At 38.7% G+C, this 22,432-nt stretch overlaps 1 protein-coding gene across 4 annotated transcripts; it reads left to right on the top strand.

The window, feature by feature from the left end:
* The first annotated feature begins 4,355 nt into the window (after positions 1-4,355).
* map2k4b (mitogen-activated protein kinase kinase 4b) lies at positions 4,356-22,086 on the top strand. 4 transcript variants are annotated; one of them, XM_041973433.1, is made up of 13 exons: positions 4,356-4,537; positions 5,813-5,848; positions 7,110-7,142; positions 8,199-8,301; positions 10,616-10,790; positions 12,505-12,624; positions 12,707-12,826; positions 12,917-12,968; positions 13,069-13,196; positions 15,800-15,877; positions 15,989-16,137; positions 16,317-16,362; positions 18,456-22,086. In XM_041973433.1, exons 1-13 carry the CDS (start codon positions 4,435-4,437, stop codon positions 18,567-18,569), a joined length of 1,257 nt encoding a protein of 418 aa, XP_041829367.1. In that variant the 5' UTR covers positions 4,356-4,434; the 3' UTR covers positions 18,570-22,086. The 4 variants fall into 4 exon arrangements, with proteins under 4 accessions (XP_041829367.1, XP_041829370.1, XP_041829368.1 ...); XM_041973436.1 differs by lacking the exon at positions 5,813-5,848; XM_041973434.1 differs by lacking the exon at positions 7,110-7,142.
* Positions 22,087-22,432: the final 346 nt, after the last annotated feature.

Here is a 22,432-nt window from a genome sequence, read left to right as displayed (position 1 = left end):
ATCATCCAACAGTGATTACAACACAACCTGAAGATAAATAACACAACGAATCAATAGTTGTTAGGGAGCTGAAAGGAGACTAGCTCTGTGTTAAGGACTGCTTTGAAACCACCAACTCTGACTGTACAGAGACAAAAGCTGCTCAACATAATGGACAATAATCATTTTTACTTTTTTTAATCCCTATTTGGAAATCAGGCTCTTCATTTTACCCATCACTAGTAGATTTACCAGAGAGCAGTGGGCTGCATGTTTCAGCGTCTGGGGTGCACTTCAGAGATTAAGGGCCTTGCTCAAGGACCCACAGTGGTTCACCTTTGTAACCACACCTGGGACTTGAATCCAGGTCCTCCATACCTAAGCTAACCTCCACATAGTGATTGTGGAACTGAGTATGTTCAGTCGAGGCCTCCTCAATTTTTCTGTGATTTTCCTGCTCTCTACTGTGACAATATACTGTACCTCTTGGCAAAATATTAAAATATCTTTAATTTTTTTTTCATTCTGATAACATAAAAACCAGGACTGCTTCTAGCTATGTGGGGACCTATGCAAGATGCTGTTTAGGGGCCCCTAGTTTGCCCAGCTAGAGAGAAGCCTAACCCCCAAAAATGATCCAGGAACATGTTGCAATCTATTACGCAATATCGTTAAACAGGCTATACTCGAAACAGTGATCCATTGCCACAAAGTCTCAAATAATCAATAAAACGCCAAATATTTACTAGTCACATAATAAATAACTAGTGTTTTTTTTTCTTGTATTAAAGTAGTTGCACACTTCCAATTTAGAGGTCTATAGAACACAAAGTAAACTTAATAAATTGATGATGTGATCCTAAAGCCTGGTACACACATAACGATTTTTGTTTTTGTGCTGATTTTGCCTCTTTCCGACCTCGGATGGCAAACACCCGATCATCGTGAGATTTCCCTGTCCAACCATCATTTGGTCTGAGGTGTGTTACAAGCTGATTTGTCCCGATAATCCGCTCCGAAACGGCAATTGGGAATACTGAACATGTTCAATATTTCAGAGCTGATTTCTGAGGAACGCCGATGACTCGTGCATTCTGACTGCGTGGATGGGGACGTAATACAGAATGTAGCCAATCAGAGAGCAAGCTGACTGGGGAACAAGGAAGTAAATAAAGTTTGTGTTCACGCCGTCTCCAGTCTGTTATTTTTTTTTCAGTTCTGTATTTGTCTGTTAACAATAGGTCTAAGACCACCATCATTCCCTCGTCTTATATATCCTCTTTCATGCTGTGTGTTGTGTTTTCCGATTGTTACTATGATTCTTCTTCGTTTTTTGCCGGTTGTTGCTATGGTTCTTCTTCTACATTCCGACATTTGTCCGGCTCAGAGGACTAGATTGTAGATGAGTTGCAGGACAGCATCGTTATGTGTGTGTTGTTCTCTGATTAGCACACCACACACAATACGATCAAAACAGATTTTTTTATCTTCACGTGTGAGGTCTCGACCAGATAAAAAAATCTCATAAGATTAAAAAAATCAATGTGTACCAGACCTTAGTCACGTTAAGAGCCATTCAGTCCATGCAAAACTGAAATGGTAATTTAATTTTAGTCAATTCTCATGAAGCAGTGGATTTCCTTTTATTTATTTATTCTCACACAATGCTTTTTTATTGTTGTCCTAATTTCTGTCCAGACCGTCTTTATCTCCCTCAACACCTTGTCTACCTCGTTAATAGTTGTGATTGTGTCCCTCTGCACCGCCCACCCAGCTGGAGCACCGCCCACCCAGCTGGAGCAACCAGCAACTAGAAAGAAATATTATTTAACACTAAATAAACTGCTACCAATCTCAGATGTATCTGTACATGTTTATTTTATAAATGAAAAGAAAGGACTAAATTACAGGCATCATTATTGTCATTTAGCAGATGCTTTTCTCCAAAGCGATCCACCGCTGTGGGATTTGAACTTTGGCTTCCCACATGGCAGACAGATGCTCTACCGACTGAAATATCCAGTCACATCCTCCGATGCCTCTGGCATGTCTTCTCTTCTGACACTGTGATGAGAGCATTTGCTTCCTGCTGCCACTGTTCTGCCTTTCTGACACAAGTAATGTCCATGCCGTGCCCACCAATTAAACATTTTTACCTTTGTCAGTGTGGTCCATCGAGTTCCAGCCTCATACCCTGAAAAATTCCACTTCTTTCCTCATTTTCACTTCTGAGACATAATGCAAATGATGTGATGAATATGTATTACTGACCATTTCTAGCGTTCCCTCACCTGCGCCCGCTTTAGAGTTGATTCTGATTTATAAATGGAAACAGGTGTAGGACGTGCATGCGCACACTTTGATAAATATGAAAGTTGAAGTGCGCAGCATTTCCTTTTTGCGCCGCAGACGCCACCTGTAGTTTGCTTTGCTACGCACAGGTTGATAAATGAGGGCCCTGGAGATGTTATCTCAACCAGGTTCAACCAAAGACTGAATGGAGATCTTTCTCTCTCTCTCTCTTTTTTATGTAATGATGCAGTCAGATCCAGAATGATTGGATTCTCTGATAAAGAGACAAACAGCTGCACTAATCACATTTAATTTTTTTTCATTATTGACAAAAATGAAAAAAAAAAAAAAAAATAGACAATCTTATTTATTATCCATAATCATCTCTAACACATTTAGACCCAAAAGTATCCAACTATCAGCCCACAACCAATAACAGATAAGCGGATAAAGGAAATCCAAAATCTGCTGACTCATTGTTAATGTTGATGAATGATGTTTAAAAATTATGTTCTCACTTTCAGTCAGATGATTTTCTTATATAGCTTCCTGATTTAGTTTAGGAAGATATAACACAACAAAATTTAAGATTGGCTGTTTTAATCAGCAAAAACAGTTAACCAGTCAACACAACCAGTTAACCAGATGCTTGGCTGGAGACACTGACATCATCAACTAATTTAATAAATGTAAGGAGACAAAAATAAGGTGGTGATAAAACAGCTGTTTGGTGTTTTCATTACTGGGTTAACTGGGTCCCTTTACTCAGAACAGAAGCTCATCAGAAGCTTACCACAACTTCTACCATCCTCATCATCATCCATGGCAGCTGATAATAATAATAATAATGGATTAGATTTATATAGCGCTTTTCAAGGCACCCAAAGCACTTTACATAGTGTATCCATTATTCATCCACTCCTCACTCATACCTGGTGATGGTAAGCTACGGGTGTAGCCACAGCTGCCCTGGGGCAGGCTGATGGAGACATGGCTGCCAGTCCGCGCCTACAGCCTCTCCGACCATCTGAACATTCATTCACCAGTAATGCCGACACTGGAGGCAAGGAGGGTTAAGTGTCTTACCCAAAGATACAATGACAGTTGACTGCAGGAGTGGGAATCGAACCGCCAACCTTCCGGTCATTGGACGACCTGCTCTACTGCCTGAGCCACCGCCCCGGTGATAAAGGTCCTGCTAAGTTTCTCTACACCAATGTATACCGTTGGAAAGCCAGTTTACTTACTTTTTAAATGGAGACACATTAGTAAGGAGAAATCATTTGTGGAATGAGGAGTAGAGTTGAGTATGTGGGTTGTGCTCATTAAAAACTTGCTATATCTTCTCTGCCAATGGCGAACAGACTAAGCTGTTTGGCATTGTCAGAGAAGTTTTTGCATGTTTTTGCTTGCAGGTCATTTAGTTATTTGTTTAGTCATTTCATATTTATTCTTGGTCTTGTATTAAGTGAAATCATAAACAAATTTAAAGGACTATTTAAAATAGTATACTGAATAAATACAGTATGGAAACATAATATAGACTTCCATTTGTATCAATACCAATTCTGATCACCCCCACTTCTTTACTGGTCAGTTCCATTTAAAAATTTGAAGCAAAATGAAGAAATCATGTTGAAAAACCATGTTTAAAAATATGTTTCCCTAAACAATCATATGAATGGGAAATGTCCATTGTAAGCACTTGTGAATAGAAAACTATAATATATTCAGATCTTAACTGTGAACACATTTGTGGAATGAGTAATGGAACTGACTATGTGGGTTGTGCCCATGAAAATTTTCTTTGCCAATGCTAAACAGAATAAGCAGCTGCTCATCCCACATATACAAGTTTCTTACAAATGTGGAGCTATTAAAATGGAAATAAACAGGCATTCAGACGGTATAAAATTTATTGCCAAGAAACATAATTTACAACAAATAATTAATCCACCACACATATATTCTCTAACTTTTTTCTACTAAGTTTATATTTAGATGAGTTAAGAATTTCGGCGGCCCCTGAAGGCAGCAGCGGCACAGACGTGGCCGTGGTGCAGCTGCTGCGTTCAAGTGGCGCAGTGTCCCGTCTGGAGGCAGAGTGCGAAGTTTCACTCTGCATTGCAGCCTGAGCGCTGCTGCTGCTGCTGGAAGATAACAATGGCGACTCCCAGTCCTAACAGCAACTCCACAAGCTCCGGCAACATCGTAGGATCCACGTCGCACCAGCTTTACCAACAGACACAAAGCAGCAGCATGCAAGGTAGGCGACGGCGGCCTCTATCTCACAGTTTCCTATTTCAACTGGACCCATTAGAGTTAGTAGGAAAACAGCTTGTGGCTTCCTTGAGGCATAAACACAATAATCAGTTTAGATCGATTTACTCAGCGTTTCCGGTTGTAGCTTTTAAAATATAATACGAGTATTACACATTTGTTTATAAAGTGTAAATTCTAATTAGTACGTTTTTGCAAAAAAAATTATTTCAATTTATATTTACTACTAAGGAACATTTCTGTTCCCTAATAACAAATTAAACATAACTGAACATCTTAAATGAGACGTTACAACTTCCAAGTTCATTATTTTGAAGAGGCATTTGCGTAGCTTCCGCTGATACTAGACCGTTCTGTAGTTAGCTTTAAATAACTGAAGTGTACATGGCTACTGAGTTAGCGGGGATGCAGAAGCTCCAGCTGATTTGGTGAACCAATGGGCCTGTATTTGCTTATTCTAACGTTTTCATATCTACAGGTGGTCACCTGTTAACCGTCTCCAAAGTACATAAATACCGAAGCGCTGTCTAATACATGCACCTGATATGATTAGCATAGGGCTGCTACAAGAAGCACAAGGCCTTACCCCGAAACTAGTTTCTCTCCCAAACCAGGCCACCCTTATACCGCACCGCTGTCAGAGGCAAAGTCAAGCATTACATTTTAATAAATCTAAAGTTGGCACTTAGAATCGTCTTAAAGTCCACATTTAAATGTTAGCTCGAATCGTAGTGTTGTTAATATCAGTCAAGATGTCAGTGCTGTTTTGTAATGTGCTAGCTAAAACTACACTGTTACTATTTTTAAACAAAATGATTATTTTCGTTTTAGGCGTGTTTTACGTTTAAATCTTGGGGAAGTTGAATGTTTGGGGATTTAAGTAAGCCTCCAACGCTGAAATCCATTATCAGACAGGAAGCCAATCTTTGTTGCGGACAAAGTAATTATGTCACAGACATTGATAAGATGCTAGAACACCAGATGACAGCTTAATCATACTATTTTTATTTTTATAATAACTGGTTTTCATAGAGTTGGCTGTGGTCGTGTGATATGTTGTCATCTAACTGGGAAAAGCACGTCCTGTCCGATAATGGATGTGTGGATGGTATCTGCTGGATAACAGACATCTTTACCACTTAATGATTGCTGGAAACTTTAATTTAATAAAGTCCTGTATCTCGGGGTCAGCAGATCTGAGTTGCATTTTTTTACTCTGTGACAGATGGCTAGTATCAAATGTTTTATCTAAACCTTACAGAAACCAACACCTGCTGGAGATGTCAAAATGAAACAGGTATTCATTCTTATTATACAAGGTTTTAGTCTTCCTAAAGTTTTTTTTTATTATTATTTTCTGTTTGTTTGGGCCATATCTTGACCACATTCCTAAAATTGTTCCATATCTACCATCTTTTTTTGTCCTTTTTTGTTGTTGTTTCAGGAAGTTTCTGTTTGTTTTCATTATGTAAAAACCTGCCTTTTATTCTCTTCTCTGCATGTTTTTATGTTGTTGTTGTTTTTCTCTTCCCTAATTCCATGGGAACGACCTGATGTTGACACGGTAGACAGACCCCATTTAATGAGACACCATGGGGCAAACCCCAGTCTGGAAGTGTGCTGTACAGAAGCACAAATATAAAATGTGACTGGTTTTGAAATACTGAACAGTCCTCAGCAAGGTGTTTTAATGACTTAGCAAAGCATATAAACACAAAATCTTAGTTATGTTCCACTGTCATATATCACCTCTCATCAGCAGAGGCCCATAGCCACTTATAAACAGTCTAATCTTTTTCCTGCAATTTCAGTTTTTCTGGTCTCATACCCAGACATTATACAATGCAACAAAATAGTGTTGTACCATGTGAGATATGAGGAAATGATGGGAAATGGAGGGAAGAGTTGAATATATTCTCTCCACTGCCATAATTTAAGAAATATACTAATATCCCTGTTTTAAAGGCCCCATTAAGATGCTCACTCATAAAACACTGCTGTGTATTTCTTTTAAATAAGCCATTGAAGTGGCCAATATGAGAGATTTTCTGTAAGTTGGAGCATTATGTCCATAACTTTGAATATGTCCATGGGATGATGCATTAACTTGTTTATCCAATTTTTAGTTGCTGGTGACCAATCTGAAAAGCCTCAATGCTCATCAGTGCTTCCATAGTATTAAGAAAAGGAAAGTTTTCCTTTAGTAAACAGATTTTTAAAGTAATTACCTGCAGTTCCTTAAACCTGCAACAGACAACTGTTGGTGCACTCTCAGTTAAAGAAAGTGAGGAATTATTCTAATGGGAGAGATAAACTTGAATTGACTAAACCTCATAAAATGGATCCAGTCCTCATTCAACTGGAAATACAACGTTTCAAAAGTTGCATGGCTATGCACAAACCCACAAAAATGGGGCACTTGTTTTAGTAGCTAAATCCCAGTCGCAGTATTCTGCCCTTTATCCCATTTTCAGCTCTGTTTTCTGCTGGGATGTGTCATGTTAAATCAGACAGACCCTAAGAAAATGTAGTAAAATGTTTTTTTTTCTTTACTTCAGGGTTTCAGATAAGCCTGTCTGGAGTGCCCCAAAGTAAGCATTAGACCGGCACATGAAGCACACTGACCTCTACTCTTTGTGGGTACACTTCAGTAGTCTAAAGTGGTTTCCTTCCCTCGCTGTAGCTCAGTGAGCCATGCTTTTGTCCAGGTGTTGGTTTAATGCGTTGCATACTGCTGCAACGTGACTGATCTGCACTGATAATGAGGTCCAGATTCTTGTTTCGTGCTCAGGTATTATTGGGTAAACCAGGTGAGTGGGGGGCCACTGTATACTACTGAAACAGCCTGTGTGGTGTTCTGGTAGTTGGGGAGTCTGTCCACTGTTCACTGCTATTAACTGTCACATGATTTAGTCATGGCCAGAAAAGATTCCTTTGCACCGGGGCTTAAAGGTTGAGGGCTATGTTTGCATTTAGGAGCTGTTGGGCAGGTCATGGAGGACTCAACACTCAACGTCAGCATCTTAAAAAAGACCCAAACCTGAACTGAATCCTAATGAATTCAGCTGAACTCATTCATCTCTGAGTTTAATCAATCTGATTTGATTCTGTTTTGAATCGGAATGAAGAGCTGTCCGAGTGTTGGGTTGCTTTGACACCTGAAGGGAACTGGAAAGGTTTGAACTGACTTTGATGAAGATTTTTGCAGGGATTCCCAGTGTCGTCCTTCTTATTGCTCACCATTCTTTTCTAATAACATGAACACATGTTGCATGTCATTTGTTTGGGAGCATACAGCTATAAGAATTATCTGTTGGGAACCTCTGTATCAGGGCACTTTGCTTGTATTCAAAATGCATTTTGTGCTTTTGATTTCCAGAAGAGCTTGAGATAACCCCCAAATTTTATTTCCCTTTGTAGTTCCATTTAATTGCACATTGCTGGAAAACAAATCCTAATAGAAGACACTAGTTAAGACATAAATCTGTTAATATTGCTCATTGCTCACATGAAGGCTTATCTCAAGTGTGTACAGACGTATCCCACTGAGGCCTCTTGTGTTTAGCTTGTTTACACCAGCTGGGTGAGCCCACATTGTGGCCTGCCTCTTCTGGCATCTGGATCTCTTCCTTTCTTTGTTCCACCAGGTAAACGCAAAGCTCTGAAGCTAAATTTTGCCAACCCTCCAGTGAAACCGACCTCCAGGCTTCCGATCCATCCCACGGCTCCCTCGTTCCAGAACCCTCACATGTGAGTAAAGACTGGCAGGATGTCATAGCAGCAGTTTTAACCTTTTATATGAAGGCTTTTTTCTTGTTTGTTACACACTTGCAGCAGCCTTCAGTAACATAAAGGTTATATTGTGCTTTTTGGTTTTTCCCTCGTGTCTTTCAGAGCTTTTTTTTTTTTTTTTTTGAGCTCATGAAGGATCTGCAATTCTACAAAAACTAAAGTCCACCCCAAAGGGAGTCATTCCCTGCAGCACAAAACACCCTGTTTGCAGCCCAGGCTTTTCTCCTTCATCTAACTGCATCACCATGAACGACGTGAAGCATGTCGAGCGGCTAGTTTGACAAACGTCAGGCAAATAATTAGTTTTAATGAACGATTTCCAAGTTAAAGAAATGTGAATGAAATGGCTAAATTTACTCATACGAATTGAGACATGAGTTATGTTTCTTGTTAATAAACAATACTCACTGTTATAGAGGGAACAAGAGGCGTAGCTATACATCGACACATCGATTTATTCATCCATACAATAATGACCTGGATACAAAAATAACTTTTAAGATGCATGTTTGCTGTAATTTCCCTTTTATTTTAGCTATGATGAAGTTACACTATACTACCTTGGTTATTATAACTTGTATAAACGGTAGAAATTTGGTCTGGGTCTCTAAATGATAAGGTTTATACTATATCCTGATTTAATGTCTACAAATAGATTTTTATTCTTTTAGTTTTCCATGATGTGGAAATTTTAAAGGTCGTTATCCAGAATGCGTTGTAGACTGATTTTTGTTCAAAGAGCAGATTGTTTTTTATTTAAATACCTGATTGAGCTCAAGAAAAAATGTATATTTGGATATTTTAGTTGCTTCTTGTTATTTGACATGAATGGAAGTGATTGTGTTTGTGGTCTCTGCAAACATCCAATCCTTGTCCACTAAACTGATACTGAATATTGTATCGTGATCAAATTTCTGATTTACACCCCTAGCGAATGGCCAAAGCAACAGCTGTCTCTTAGGCTTTCAGTCACTACTGTTCATTCAGGCATGCTTCCAGTCTAATCTAGCTTTATTTATAAAGCACTTTAAAACAAACTACACTGGACCAAAGTACAGAAAAATAAAATAAAAGCCACAAATAACACTCATAAGAGAAGACACGACATAAAAGAAGTAAGATGCTTAACATGGCCCTTACCATCAACTTCTAATAACAAATACATTTGCTTTAAATCAGGTATGCCCAATGTTCACTTTCTTTTTAAAGGAATAATATTCCCTTCAGCTTTGCTGCCGTATTTAACCAGTCAGGACTTTGAAGGTGTCAGACTACACCTCTCCTGATCACTTTTAAAACTGAGAATTTTTGCTTAATTTCCAAATAAAAACTAAATTGATTTGACCTTAATTTTCTAAAATATCTGCAGAAATCTCTACAAATGCTGCAATAAGCATGTATGTTGTTACTGATCAGCACACAGAGATTCCTTCTGATTCTCTGTATCTTTTGATATTATACACTGTAGATGGTGGGATCTTCAAAGTCATCACTTTTTATGTTGAGGAACTTTCTTTCTTTAATTTTCCACAATTTTTAGACCCAGTTAATCTCAGATTGGTGAACCTCGGTCCATCTTTACATCTGAGAGACTTTCTGAAATGCTCCTTTTATACCCAGTCATGTAACTTGATGCAAATTTAACTTAGTACCAGTCAAACGCTCCTCCAGTTGTTTTTGATTTGTACCAGTTAATTTTCAAAACTTTTGTTGCTCCTGTTCCAACTTTTTCCAGATTTGTTGCTGGCATCAGATTAAAAATGATAAAATGTCTCACTTTCAACACCTGATATGTTGTTTAAGTTCAGTAAAATATGGGTTGATAGGATTTGTTTGACGGGATTGGGATTATGTAAACCACCTCTGGAAGCACCGGAAGATTCATTCAGCAAAGGAAACAAACTTGCTAAATGCATTTCCTCAGACACTAAAGGCTTGTTTGATTTTGGACTAGTTGGACATTGTTCACGTCCTCTTTTGCTTAATGAGAATCCTGTTTTGATGACAGATTGCTGCTTATTTAAGTTTGTTGTGGCACATAAGGAAATAACTGAAGACAGTATATGATGCTTAAATGAAAACGAATCCCATTCAAAAGCCCCAGCAGTGTTCCTGATGGAGTCTGTAAATGTTTCCTGCTCACAGAAGCCATTAAATATTTATCCTGTCTTTATTTATGCATGTTCCTATCTCGGTTCCACACTTTCTGTAACTTTTCTCCTCCTTGCCTGTCCCGTGGCCTCTTTCTCCCACTGCACTCTGGGTTCTGTAGAGAACGTCTGCGGACACACAGTATCGAGTCGTCGGGGAAGCTAAAGATCTCCCCGGAGCAGCACTGCGACTTCACTGCAGAGGATCTGAGAGACCTCGGGGAGATCGGCCGTGGGGCGTACGGCTCCGTCAACAAGATGGTCCACAAACCCACAGGCCAGATCATGGCTGTCAAGGTGACCCGCTGGAAACACTTAAATAAGCTGAAATCCAAACATGGCTTTCCAGAATTTCTGCACTAATTCTGTGTTTAAATGCAGATTTTTAATTTTGCTTATTTTTTGTTTTATTTGTCTTATTTTGGTTTTGTTTTTCTATAATTAATTTTTTAAGTTATTGATAATTATTTAAATGAAAATTTCTAGTTGGATGCTTTTTTTTTCAAAAGTATAAATTTAAAGCAGCCAGATTTATTTGTCCTCTAAAATACGTTTGCACATATATAATAATGGGGAAAGACTCACTGAAGGGACATGCCTGTGTTTAGCCAGATCTCTTACTGTACGTATAACGGTGCTTATTTTAAACCTTTTATGTACTGTATGAACACTAGCATGTTTGAGGTGTCTTAAGGTTTTTGCTAGAGTTGATCATTGCAAGCAAAATAACACAATTCAAAATAACTGAGAATTATTTAGCCATTCCCTGACTACCACTGACAGGTGCTTGGTGTTGGTGCACATGCGTTTACGTTTCTGTCCAGCAGCTGTGGAAAACACGTTGGTGAGGTTTTCAGCAGTTTCTCTGTCATGACTTCAGCCTGCTCTATGTATTCGCCAGCTGACTACATAATGATGTGACTTCTGTATATGACTCTGTTGTAAACTCTGTCCATGAATATGTGGTGAGAAACAGCTTTTAAGCACTGAGCCTGCACCTCTCCTACAGGATCCTCAGAATTTCATCAGTCTTGTGTTGATGGTTTTTCTTGATGGGACTGGAAACTCAGGATCAACACATTTTTTTTAAACTTCAAAAACCTTCAACCAAATTGATAGAAAACATGACTTTAGCTATCATCTTTGAAATGACATTTGAACATTACTTGAACACAAACTGGTGGACCTTCTGCTGGATGCTTCTCTCTAATGTCTCTGCATGGTGGTGGTAGACTGGTGATCTGCTAGCTTTACCTACTGAGGTTGAACTAAGGCTCATTTTTTCTTTTTTCTTTTCAAGTGTTTCTACACAGAACTTTTTGTGGTGGTTGTGTTGTTTTTATCCCTTGTTGGTCTGCAGACAGTTTAGTAAATTGGCGCCACTTTGTGGCGTTAGTCACACATTACTACCAAGATAAAAGAAGCAAGGTCCCCAACTGCAAATTATTATTATTATTATTATTAAAAATAGTAGTAATAATGATTATGATAATGAAAATATACAGTTGATATAAGAATATGTTACAGTGCAGGAAGAGGAAAAAAAGCCAAACAGGCTTATATCAAGCCTCCACCTATAACAAAACTACTCAGAGAAAAAAGATAAATTAAGTCTTTATTAAAAAAAAAAAAAAAAACTCATCAATGTAAAACTAAACATCCAAATTATGAAAACAATGCAATGTTTAAATGATTACTTGCATATATAAGATATAAATCTGCAATCAAATGACCTTCATATTGTCTTCATATTGAGAGAAAAGCTGCTTAAATTAATTTTCTTACAGTTAAGTAGCGATTTCAGAATTAGAAAATCTTGACCCACCCTAGTTTTTACAGATTTTAGCTTTAAACCATTACAACACAGGAGTGAGATTACAAATAACTTTCTGTATTCCTGAAGAATTAACCTAGAAAAGTTGGCATCAAAGGAAATGAGGCACAGCTCCTTCGGTGGGATCTGTTGGGTGTGAGCTAAAGTCAGAAATGTTCGTGTGTTTGTGTCCTGCAGAGGATTCGCTCCACTGTGGATGAGAAGGAGCAGAAGCAGCTGCTGATGGATCTTGACGTGGTGATGAGGAGTAGCGACTGTCCCTACATTGTCCAGTTCTACGGCGCCCTCTTCAGAGAGGTCCGCCGCACGCTGACCTCACCTCCTTGTTCTGAAGTGTGAATCATTGACGGTGCTAACTTTTTATTTTTCTCTGTTTCAGGGGGACTGTTGGATTTGCATGGAGCTTATGTCTACCTCATTAGACAAATTCTACAAATATGTATATTGTGCATTAGATGACGTCATTCCAGAGGAAATATTAGGCAAAATAACATTAGCCGTAAGCCATCTTTTCATGTTTTCTCCATATACTCCACCTGTTAAATAGCATAGAAATTCTAACCAGTAGGTTTAATTTTGTCTTTGACAGACTGTTAAAGCACTGAACCACTTAAAAGAAAACTTGAAAATAATTCACAGAGGTACCTTGTTTGTTTTTCTTTTTCTTTTTAAATCACAGTAATTATTGTCTCAGTTTGTGACTTTTCCCTACATGAAATTATCTCTTTTCCACTTCTCTAGACATCAAACCTTCCAACATTCTTATGGACCGAAAGGGGAATATCAAACTATGTGATTTTGGCATCAGCGGTCAGCTGGTTGATTCCATAGCCAAGACCAGAGACGCAGGCTGCAGGCCTTACATGGCGGTAAGCTGTGATGCTTCCTCAATGAAAACATTCAAATGTGGTTTTACCGACTGTACACTCACCAGACACTTTATCAGGTCCACCTTCTAGCACCGGGTTGGACCCATTTTACTCCTACAACAACCTTAATCCTTGGCGTGATAGACGGAACAAGGTATTGGAAACCTTCCTCAGAGGTTTTGCTCCATATTGACATGACAGCATCACACAGTTGCTGCAGGTTTGTCGGCTGCATCCATGATGAGAATCTCCCGTTCCACCACATCCCAAAGCTGCTCTACTGGACTGAGATCTGGGGCCTTCTTTATAAAGCTGGCATAGGTACAAAAACTGGCGTACGCCAGATATAGTCACCTTTTGGGATTTATAAGAACCAAACTTGCCAGGAAAATGTTCCTACCTCCCCGGCAACTCTGACCCAGGCGTACGCACATAATCTGGGAAAACAGGAAACGGCGACAGCAGCGGTACAGAATAAAATCAAGGAAATGATGAGGTGGAGACTCTGCTGCCAACATTTACCAGTCAGAAAAAGAAAATGCGAAAAGTAAACTTCGGTCATTCATTCTGAGGTCCAGCAGAGTGGGACAGACTGGAGCATCTAGAAGTGATGCAACGCTAATGAAACACACAAGAGGTGGATTTCCTTTATTTATTTATACACAATGCTTTTATAATTGTTGTCCCAATTTCCATCAAGACAGTCTCCATTTCTGGCAAGTCCTTGGCCACATTGTTAATAGCGGTGATAGTGTCCCTCTGCACCTGCAGGACTTCCTCGCTGCGGTGCTGCAAGTCTCTCCAGTCACAACTGCAGCACTGCCGAACCAGTCTGAACACCCAGCAACTAGAAAGAAATATTATTTAACACTAAATAAACTGCTACCAGTCTCAGCTGTATCTGTACATGTTTATTTTACACATTAAAACAAAAGACTACATTACCAGCATCATTACTGTCATTTAGCAGACACTTTTCTCCGGAATGATTTACTGTGGGCTGTAGCGTCTTGCCTAAGGTCCCAACTGGAAGGTGTTACTGTTCACCCCTGAGGGGAATCGAACTTCGATCTCCCGCATGACAGACAGATGCTCTACCGACTGAGATATCCAGCCATAATGTTCGATGCCTCTGGCGTGTTTTGCCTTCTGACAGCATCTGCCACCTGCTGCCACTATTCTGCCTTTTTGACACCAGTAATGTCCACGCCGTGCCCACCAAATAAACATTTTTACCTTTGTCAACGTGGTCCATCAGGATCTCAGTCTCACACCCCGAAAAATTCTGCTTCTTAACTCCTTTTACCTCCTGAGCCATCATGGAAATGATGTGATGAATATGTATTACTGACCATTTATAGCCACTATGTAGACGTGGGAAGGCGTTCCCTCACCGGCGCCCGCTTTAGAGTTGATTCGGATTTATAAACGGACACAGGTGTAGGATGTGCGTGCGCACGCTTTGATAAATCTGAAAGTTGAAGTGCGCAGCATTTCCTTTTTGTGCAGGAGACGCCACCCGTAGTTTGCTTTGATACGCACAGTTTGATAAGTAAGGCCCCTGGTGGCTGTGGAGGCCGTTGGAGTCCAGTGAACTCATCGTCATGTTCTAGAAAGCAGGTGGAGATGATCTGAGCTTTGTGACATGGTGCATTATCCTGCTGGAAGTAGCATCAGAAGATGCTCCACTGTGGTCATAAAGGGATGGACATGGTCAGCAACAATACTCAGGTAGGCTGTGCTGGTTAAACCAGGCCACGTTGGTACTAAGGGGCCCAAAGTGGGCCAAGAAAATACCCCCCCAGACAGCTGCTGCTCGCTGGATATTTTCTTATCTTCAGACCATTCTCTGGAAACCCTGGAGATGGTTGTGTGTGAAGATACCAGTAGATACTCAGACCAACAGCCATGTCACGTTCAAAGTCATTTAAATCTCCTTTCTTCCTCATTCTGATGCTCAGTTTTGAACTTCAGCAAGTCGTCTTCACCATGTCTACATGGCTACATGTGTTGAGTTGCTGCCATGTGATTGGCTGATTAGATATTTGTGTTTACAGTAATTGAACTTAAGGACCTGATTAAGCAGTTGGTGATTGTATCTTTGTCATTTTAGCTACATGAATCACTTTACAATGTTTTCGTTCACATGGATATTCTTATTATTTGCAGCCATTTTTCTCTCCATTTGCAAAATCTCTATAGGCTGCACAGTGAATAAACCTCCATGTATAATTCAGTCTTTGGATTTGAGCGTCTTCTTGCTGTAGCACATCCTACCAGCTACAAGAGGACTTTTTTTCAACATTTACAGCAGTAATAATTTTTAAGACACACTTTAGAAAGAACACGTTGATTTTTTAATTTTTAATTTTATTTGTTCTTAAAGCCAAATTGACTAATTTTAAATAGATGAGGGAAATACAAATATCCAAAGATGAGATGTGTAACTTCTGGTCTTAAAGCTGTTTTCATTTTTTAATAAAGCGCTACCATGACAACATGTGCTGAATTTTGATCAGTTTTAGAGATCTATTGTATTAAAGAGTCTGAACTACCCTGCGGGATTTGATGCAGTTTGTTTTTTTTTTTTTGTATGTTTTTAGCCTGAGAGGATAGATCCTAGTGCTTCCAGACAAGGTTATGATGTCCGGTCTGATGTTTGGAGCTTGGGAATCACTTTGGTAAGACTAAGAACTTAATCTTTTATCAAGAATGCTTGCCTTTTTTATGTCTGAGCCCTTTGGGCTCAGTAGAAAAGCCCATCTGGAGCACCCGTGTGTGTTTATTTTCAGTATGAGCTGGCCACAGGAAGGTTTCCGTACCCCAAGTGGAACAGTGTTTTTGATCAGCTGACACAAGTGGTGAAAGGAGAGCCGCCCCAGCTCAGCAACTCGGAAGAGAGGCAGTTCTCCCCCAAGTTCATCAACTTTGTTAACCTATGGTAAGTGTAGATCAATGATTAGCATTTCCAAAAATTACATTTTGTGTAATTGGGCCCCAGAAACCCCTTCCACTCGCCAGTTTTCCTCCAATCAGATGGCTCTACAATCAATCATTATTTTTTAAGATTCTTGTTTAGAGTGTTATACAATAATTTTTCTTTTGAATGTTTCTATCCAGCCTTACAAAGGAGGAATCAAAAAGGCCAAAGTACAAGGAGCTTCTGGTGAGTTATTTTAAAACTTTAACCCATAAGAGCCCAACGTGACATGTTTGTCACATACAGTTTCTGAGACATTTTGCTTCAATTTGTGGTATAAACTTTGCTTAAAATCCTGTTGAACACAATCTGATACTTGTCTTCTGTCCCCTAATAGATACCCAGCAGCAGAAAACCACATTATAATATTTTTAAACTATCACATGGTAATAAATAGTAGATATACCCACCCCCAAAAAATGTTAATTTTTTCTTACATTTTGTTAAAGGGCCAAATAAAATTTACTTACCATTTTTTCATGGGTTCGGGCCTTTATGGGTTAAAGGACATGATGAGTTGTCACAGTGGAGGTTGATATAATTAAAAGTTTAATTTTTTTAATTTTTAAAATTTCTGTCAAATAATCATGAATTAATTATAATTCTGTTAACCTGGGCTTTTGGAATATGTGAGCCTTTTTGTAAATTACATTAAAATTACTATTGCTTTCCCACATTGGTGCAGTCAAGACACGTCGTTGTTATCAGCCTCCGTTTCAGACATTTAAAACTGGATTAATTTGGGAAGAGAAAGGATTTCCTCAGGTCTTAAAGCCATAAATAAGTCCAATATTTGAAACATTCAAGCTGCAGTAGATATTTTTTATTTAACATTGTATGTTTAATAGCAACAGTCAAGCTAATGTTCCCGGTAAAATTCACTGATGACCAAGTTGTATCCAAAACAAATCTAAAAGAAAATTATTGATGATCTGCCCATGCTTAATTTGATGTTTGAGGACATATCTGCCACATAGAAATAAAATCTGTGGGGAAAAAAGGGAAAAAAGTATGAGACTAGAGACTAGAACAGAAACAGAGGTTAGCTTCTCAATCAAATGTTAGCTTTAGCTTAAAATGCTAAGTTTATGCTTATGTTTATGCATTAATGACTTTTTGTTATTAAGAATGAAGTTCTTAGAAGAAACTAACCTCTTAGCTGCAGGAGTCAACATTCAGAAGGCAAAGATTTACTCTTTCGCTGTTCCTATTTTCATTAGCTGCTACCTTGGCTAGCACTAAAGAATAAAGGTGCATTCTGGTTTTATCAGGGCTCAGTTTAAAAGCATCTTTAATGCTCCAGAGAATTTTTTTTACCTTTTTTATTTGACGGGGACAGATGTATAAATCAATGCTTTATAAAATCATACAAAGTAGATTCATGCAAACAAGTTTTTAGCCAAGGCTACTTTGCAACCCATGTCCCTGGTTTTGAAAAAGTGCCATTTTGAACTGGCCTGCCTGCAGTCTAGACCTTATACTCTAGATTTTATTTATTTTATTTTATTTTTTTCATTTAAATTATGCGAAGTCCCTAGAAATAACCAGCATCATACCTGCAGGTGAGACATCTCCATTTTGATCAGCTTTTAGCTCGCCCGTTAACCCTCTTCCCTGCCTCTCCAAACTTCTAGTTCTGTCCACCGCAGGTAAGGTTCAGACTACTCGGAAATCCCACAGCACCTGTAAAATGTCCTGTGGTCACATTAATCGAAATTAGAAATTCTTGTTGGATGCTGCATTTTCCAAACTAAAGGAGGAGAGGCAGAATCTGGTTGTTAGCGCTCAGTTTAAAAGCATATTTCTTTAATGCTGTGAGGATCTATTAGTACTGATGGAACTAGTGACTTGCAAATCTGGAAAAACACTATCGATTCTGACGGTTATATTAATGTTTTAAATAAAACATTTACTCCCATCCAAAAAGGCCCTTTTTCTGGGAAGACTTTGCATATTCCAGCAAAACAAAGCTGGACTGTATACTGTATCTATTACAGCAACATGGCTGGGTGCTGAACCAGTTTTTGTTTTTATGTTGCTGCCATCAAATTCAAAATGAGCAGATATATTTTTATGAAAGACCAAACTATATCATCTTTATGTTTTCTTTGCTGTGTTTTAAAAAATCTTAGCATTAGCATTGCATTTAGTTATATTAACTTTTTCCATGGTATAGGATTTAAACTATATCAATCGTCAGATTTGCCAGCTTAACTAAGGAACAACGATCACTTTCCTGACTTTAGTTGCCCTGAAAGTTCCTTGTATCTGTTCCCCAGAAACACCCATTTATTCTGATGTATGAGGAGCGCTTTGTGGACGTCGCCAGTTACGTTTGTCGCATCCTGGATCAGATCCCCACTTCTCCCATCTCTCCAATGTATGTTGACTGATGCCAAGGACCAGTGGGTGGGACACTTTGTGATGCAATGCTTGTCATTTTACTCCCCAGAGTTACAGTAGAATCACCTGTTTGTTCACATGTTCCAAAGAGCAAAGGAAATAAGTCCAATTTGTCCGGTGCAATGTTAAGAATATTAATAAATAAACTTTTTCTCTTCCCAACACCTCATTTAAAAATCCCAAACTATTATCATCCATTTTCAACCAGAAAAACTTGAAGATGTAACATTGTGTTAGTAAATTGCAATGCTTCTTTTTATGTGAGAAAAGGAAGAGAATATACTTACATGGAAAATATATATACTTGAACTTGTACACAAAAACAGAGTCTACCAAATAAGACGTTGTGGAGCTCATAATGTATGAACAAAATAGCCACCTAAGGGATTGTACATTGTGGACTGTATGTATGCATAAGTGTGTCACATCTAAAGTGTTGCTATGTACTGATGTATACTGATAGGCCTGCTGTGTAAACACACACACTTTAAACGCAGTATGCTGTGAGCACCTCCACACATGATAAATTACTGAGTATGCAAAAGTGTTTCTCTCCAGAAAGTTCATTGGTTTGGTAGCATGGCTTTACTCCATTTATTGTTTGTCCCCCTGGCACCAATTTGCAGTCTCCAACTGCTTGTTTTGATTCTTGATTGGGACGATTATTTAAATTTTTTTTCTTGTTCTTATATCTAATGGTGGCCTCAGTTTATATCTTACATTGTTTTGTTTGAGTCACAGAGCTAAGCACATGGTTTTCCAAAAACCTAACTCCCTCTTGGTAGGAAGCTAATCTTTTGGTAATATTAGAAATTGATCTTTTTTCCATGAAAATAATCATACATTACTGCAATTAGATTACATTGGCTGGAAAAAAGTACCCAAATTTCGTGTTAGAAAAAAAAAATTACATTGACCTGTTAGATCAGATGTAATCTGCCACAGCAGTTTGGCTAATTTAACAGGGATGACATAACATACTCACTTTTTCACAACACATGAAAGAATATTATATTTAGAAAACTTAAGAGACAACTGCTCTCGTAAAAAGTTTTCTATAAAGACAGAAGCATCTTAAGAAAGGTGTACGTCCACTGAAAATGCTGTAGTATATATACCAGGCCTGTAGGTGGTGCTGTAACACTGCCACAGAAATACACACACAAAAAAACGTGAATAAGACATGGCACGTGTGCATAATGTTGTGTGATGTTAGCAAGTGTAAAGAAGGTGGCAGAGAATTGAGCTAAAAAGAGACATGAATTTTACAGATTTTGCTGTAAAGGGCGTGTTCTGCTCAGTAGCTCTTGCTGCATGAATGCAGCAGTGTAATCTGCCATTGTTACTGTTGCGCGTGCGGGTTAAGGGTGAGGTGGAGTGATGGCGTCATCGGTTCAGGAAAGATCTGTTTGGGTGTAAATAAAGAAATAAAACGGCTGCGTTTTCAGATTTATTCACTTATGGATCTGATTTAAAAAATTTGCATTTACGCTGAGAGATTCGTTAGCTATTTTAACAGTGACGATATAAGATGCTAAATTTTTCTTAACAAATTATGTTAATAAGCTTTAAACAGGTTGCTTTAGTACTAGGCAAAGGTTTGTTTACATTTGATAGAAGCTAATGCTAATTAAAGTATGTTTTGATCCAGAAGGAACCAAATTATTCCATGAATAAATGAATTTTTCTCTAAATGCTTAGTTTTGTGACTAAAACAAAATGATAGCACACATGAGGGACAAACTGGAGGGAGTCCAATGCTACGATGCCACATGTAAAGGTTTTATCGGATATCATGTCCACTGATGTAAATGTATATGTATATAGCCATGCTAATCTGCTGTTCTCGGCAGGTTCCACTCAAATGTTAAGGCTGTTTCCTGAACATAGATGATTAAATCATGCGGGGGAGGACAAGTGGGTGGAAAATGAAAATGCTTCATTTTGAGAAGGAGCCTTTACTCCTCCTCTGCGCTTGTCATAGCACTGTACAGTTAAACTGATCACAGATCCTCCATGCTGCCATACACAGACAAGCAGCTTTGGTCAAGTTTTGTTCTGGCAAGGGTTTTGTGTCCCAAAAAGGAAAAAAAAAGAAGAAGAAAAAAATGTTAATGCTGCTAAATCACATATTTTCCACTTCAGCACTACATCAGTTACTACTCTTGGCCTTCGCATGTTCTTCCGTGATTTGGCATGTCTTCTTGGCTTGCACTGATGATGTTTCCACACCAAAAATGTATTATGTTCGAATGCATCTCCGTAGCCCACAGCATACTCCTCCAACTGAGCTCCTCCATTAGTAATGATTTGCTGGGGGTTGCCATTCTGAGGTGTGTGAAGGGGATGCCGTAACTCTCAGACTTGTGAGATATACTCATTGTCATTGACTCTCAGAAAGCCACTTCAACTAGGTAGGCTCTGAATGGAAAAAAAACACAAACACACGACTTGGCTTTGGCTACTAAACCAAACAGTACTTCATGTGACGCTGTAGGGACAGGTGACTTAAACGCCTTTTTAATTTGTGTTTTTCTTTAAAAAGATTACCACTAATAATGTGATAGTCTCCCTTGTTCCTGGCTTCACCTGTACTGCACAGTAAATCTTTGGAAACGGCTCAAATTAGCAATTTAATAATCTAATTTTTAAATAGGAAATTCTTAAAAACAGATGGTTCAAACGCAGGAAGAAATGTGACCATGTGAAGTAATATCCATTTCAATATATCTTGCATGACAATGAGCAAAGAATAGAAAAGGTACATGTTATCAACAGTCTCTGCAAGATTATGATAGGAGTCTGTTGGAATATCTGTTAACTTGATCTGGAAAATATATTAAAATAAAATGTATGATCAGTGCTTATCAAAGTCACAGTTAGGATCTTTTCCAGTTTCAGCTAACTCTTATGGTAAGAAAAAGTTTCCACTGATATGGAAAAAAAATCCATGACTTAATCAGCATTAGGTCCTGTGTTGTTCAAGCTGTAGTGAATTTAGAGAAATCCTCCATGTTAAATTTACAGTATGGCTCTCAACAGCTGTCAGCTTTGTTAAAAAATGGCCACCGTTGTGCAGGGGGGGGGGGGTCCAGGGTCACTTCTTAATAACAGACATGCTGAATACTTTTGGCTTGTTCTGCAAGATAAGACATTAGAACCAGGTTGTTGGAGATGATTTATAGACCAGACAGGATTCTCACTGTGGAGACTTCTGTCAGCTCTGTTCTTTACATTTCTATCTGTAATGAGAAAATGGTGCAAACCCACGAGAAAGTCAGCAGACGGATCAGTTTCACTCAAAATTGTCTCCAGGTCTGTTCTGTTGTCACGGTTGTGGTTCCAGGAAGCTAACTTACCACTGGTGGACATGAATCTCCAGGGTACATGTTGTAAAAATTGCAATTTACTAGAATGTTTATATTAGGATATAAGGTAATATTAAGGGCAATGAATATTATATTGTATCTTTATCAAGGGTTATAAATAAAGTTCCCATGGAAAAGACTGATAACCTGTATTGTGTGCTTCTTGTGAATTAGATAAAAAGAGAAATTATTTTGCTGTCATCATCTTTCTGTAGTATACAGAAAGACCCCCCTCCCTAAAGATTTGCTAAAGACTACATCAACATCAGGCGCTAACGTTGACCACCACCCACGGTTTGATGAGACTTCATGCTAGTTCAAACAGAAAAACTACTGAACTTTAGCAGGATAGGTGACGGCTGCTTGAGCTAAGCCAGGGGTAGCCAACGTTGGTCCTCGAGGGCACCAATCCGGCAGGTTTTCCAGATTTCCCTGCTCCAGCACACCTGACTCAAATTAAATGGATCCAACAGCCTATAAGGATC

This window comes from Melanotaenia boesemani, chromosome 21 (genome assembly GCF_017639745.1).
Source record: "Melanotaenia boesemani isolate fMelBoe1 chromosome 21, fMelBoe1.pri, whole genome shotgun sequence".
Taxonomy (NCBI): Eukaryota; Metazoa; Chordata; class Actinopteri; order Atheriniformes; family Melanotaeniidae; genus Melanotaenia; species Melanotaenia boesemani.
Note: the sequence above shows the minus strand (reverse complement) of the source record. Positions and strands in the feature narration are given on the sequence as shown.

Excerpts from the sequence above, each read along its gene's own strand:
- map2k4b (XM_041973433.1), top strand. The coding sequence starts at position 4,435 with ATGGCGACTCCCAGTCCTAACAGCAACTCCACAAGCTCCGGCAACATC. Across the intron at positions 12,969-13,068 it reads CTTGAAAATAATTCACAGAG|ACATCAAACCTTCCAACATT; the intron begins GTACCTTGTTTG and ends CCACTTCTCTAG. Across the intron at positions 15,878-15,988 it reads GGAGCTTGGGAATCACTTTG|TATGAGCTGGCCACAGGAAG; the intron begins GTAAGACTAAGA and ends GTTTATTTTCAG.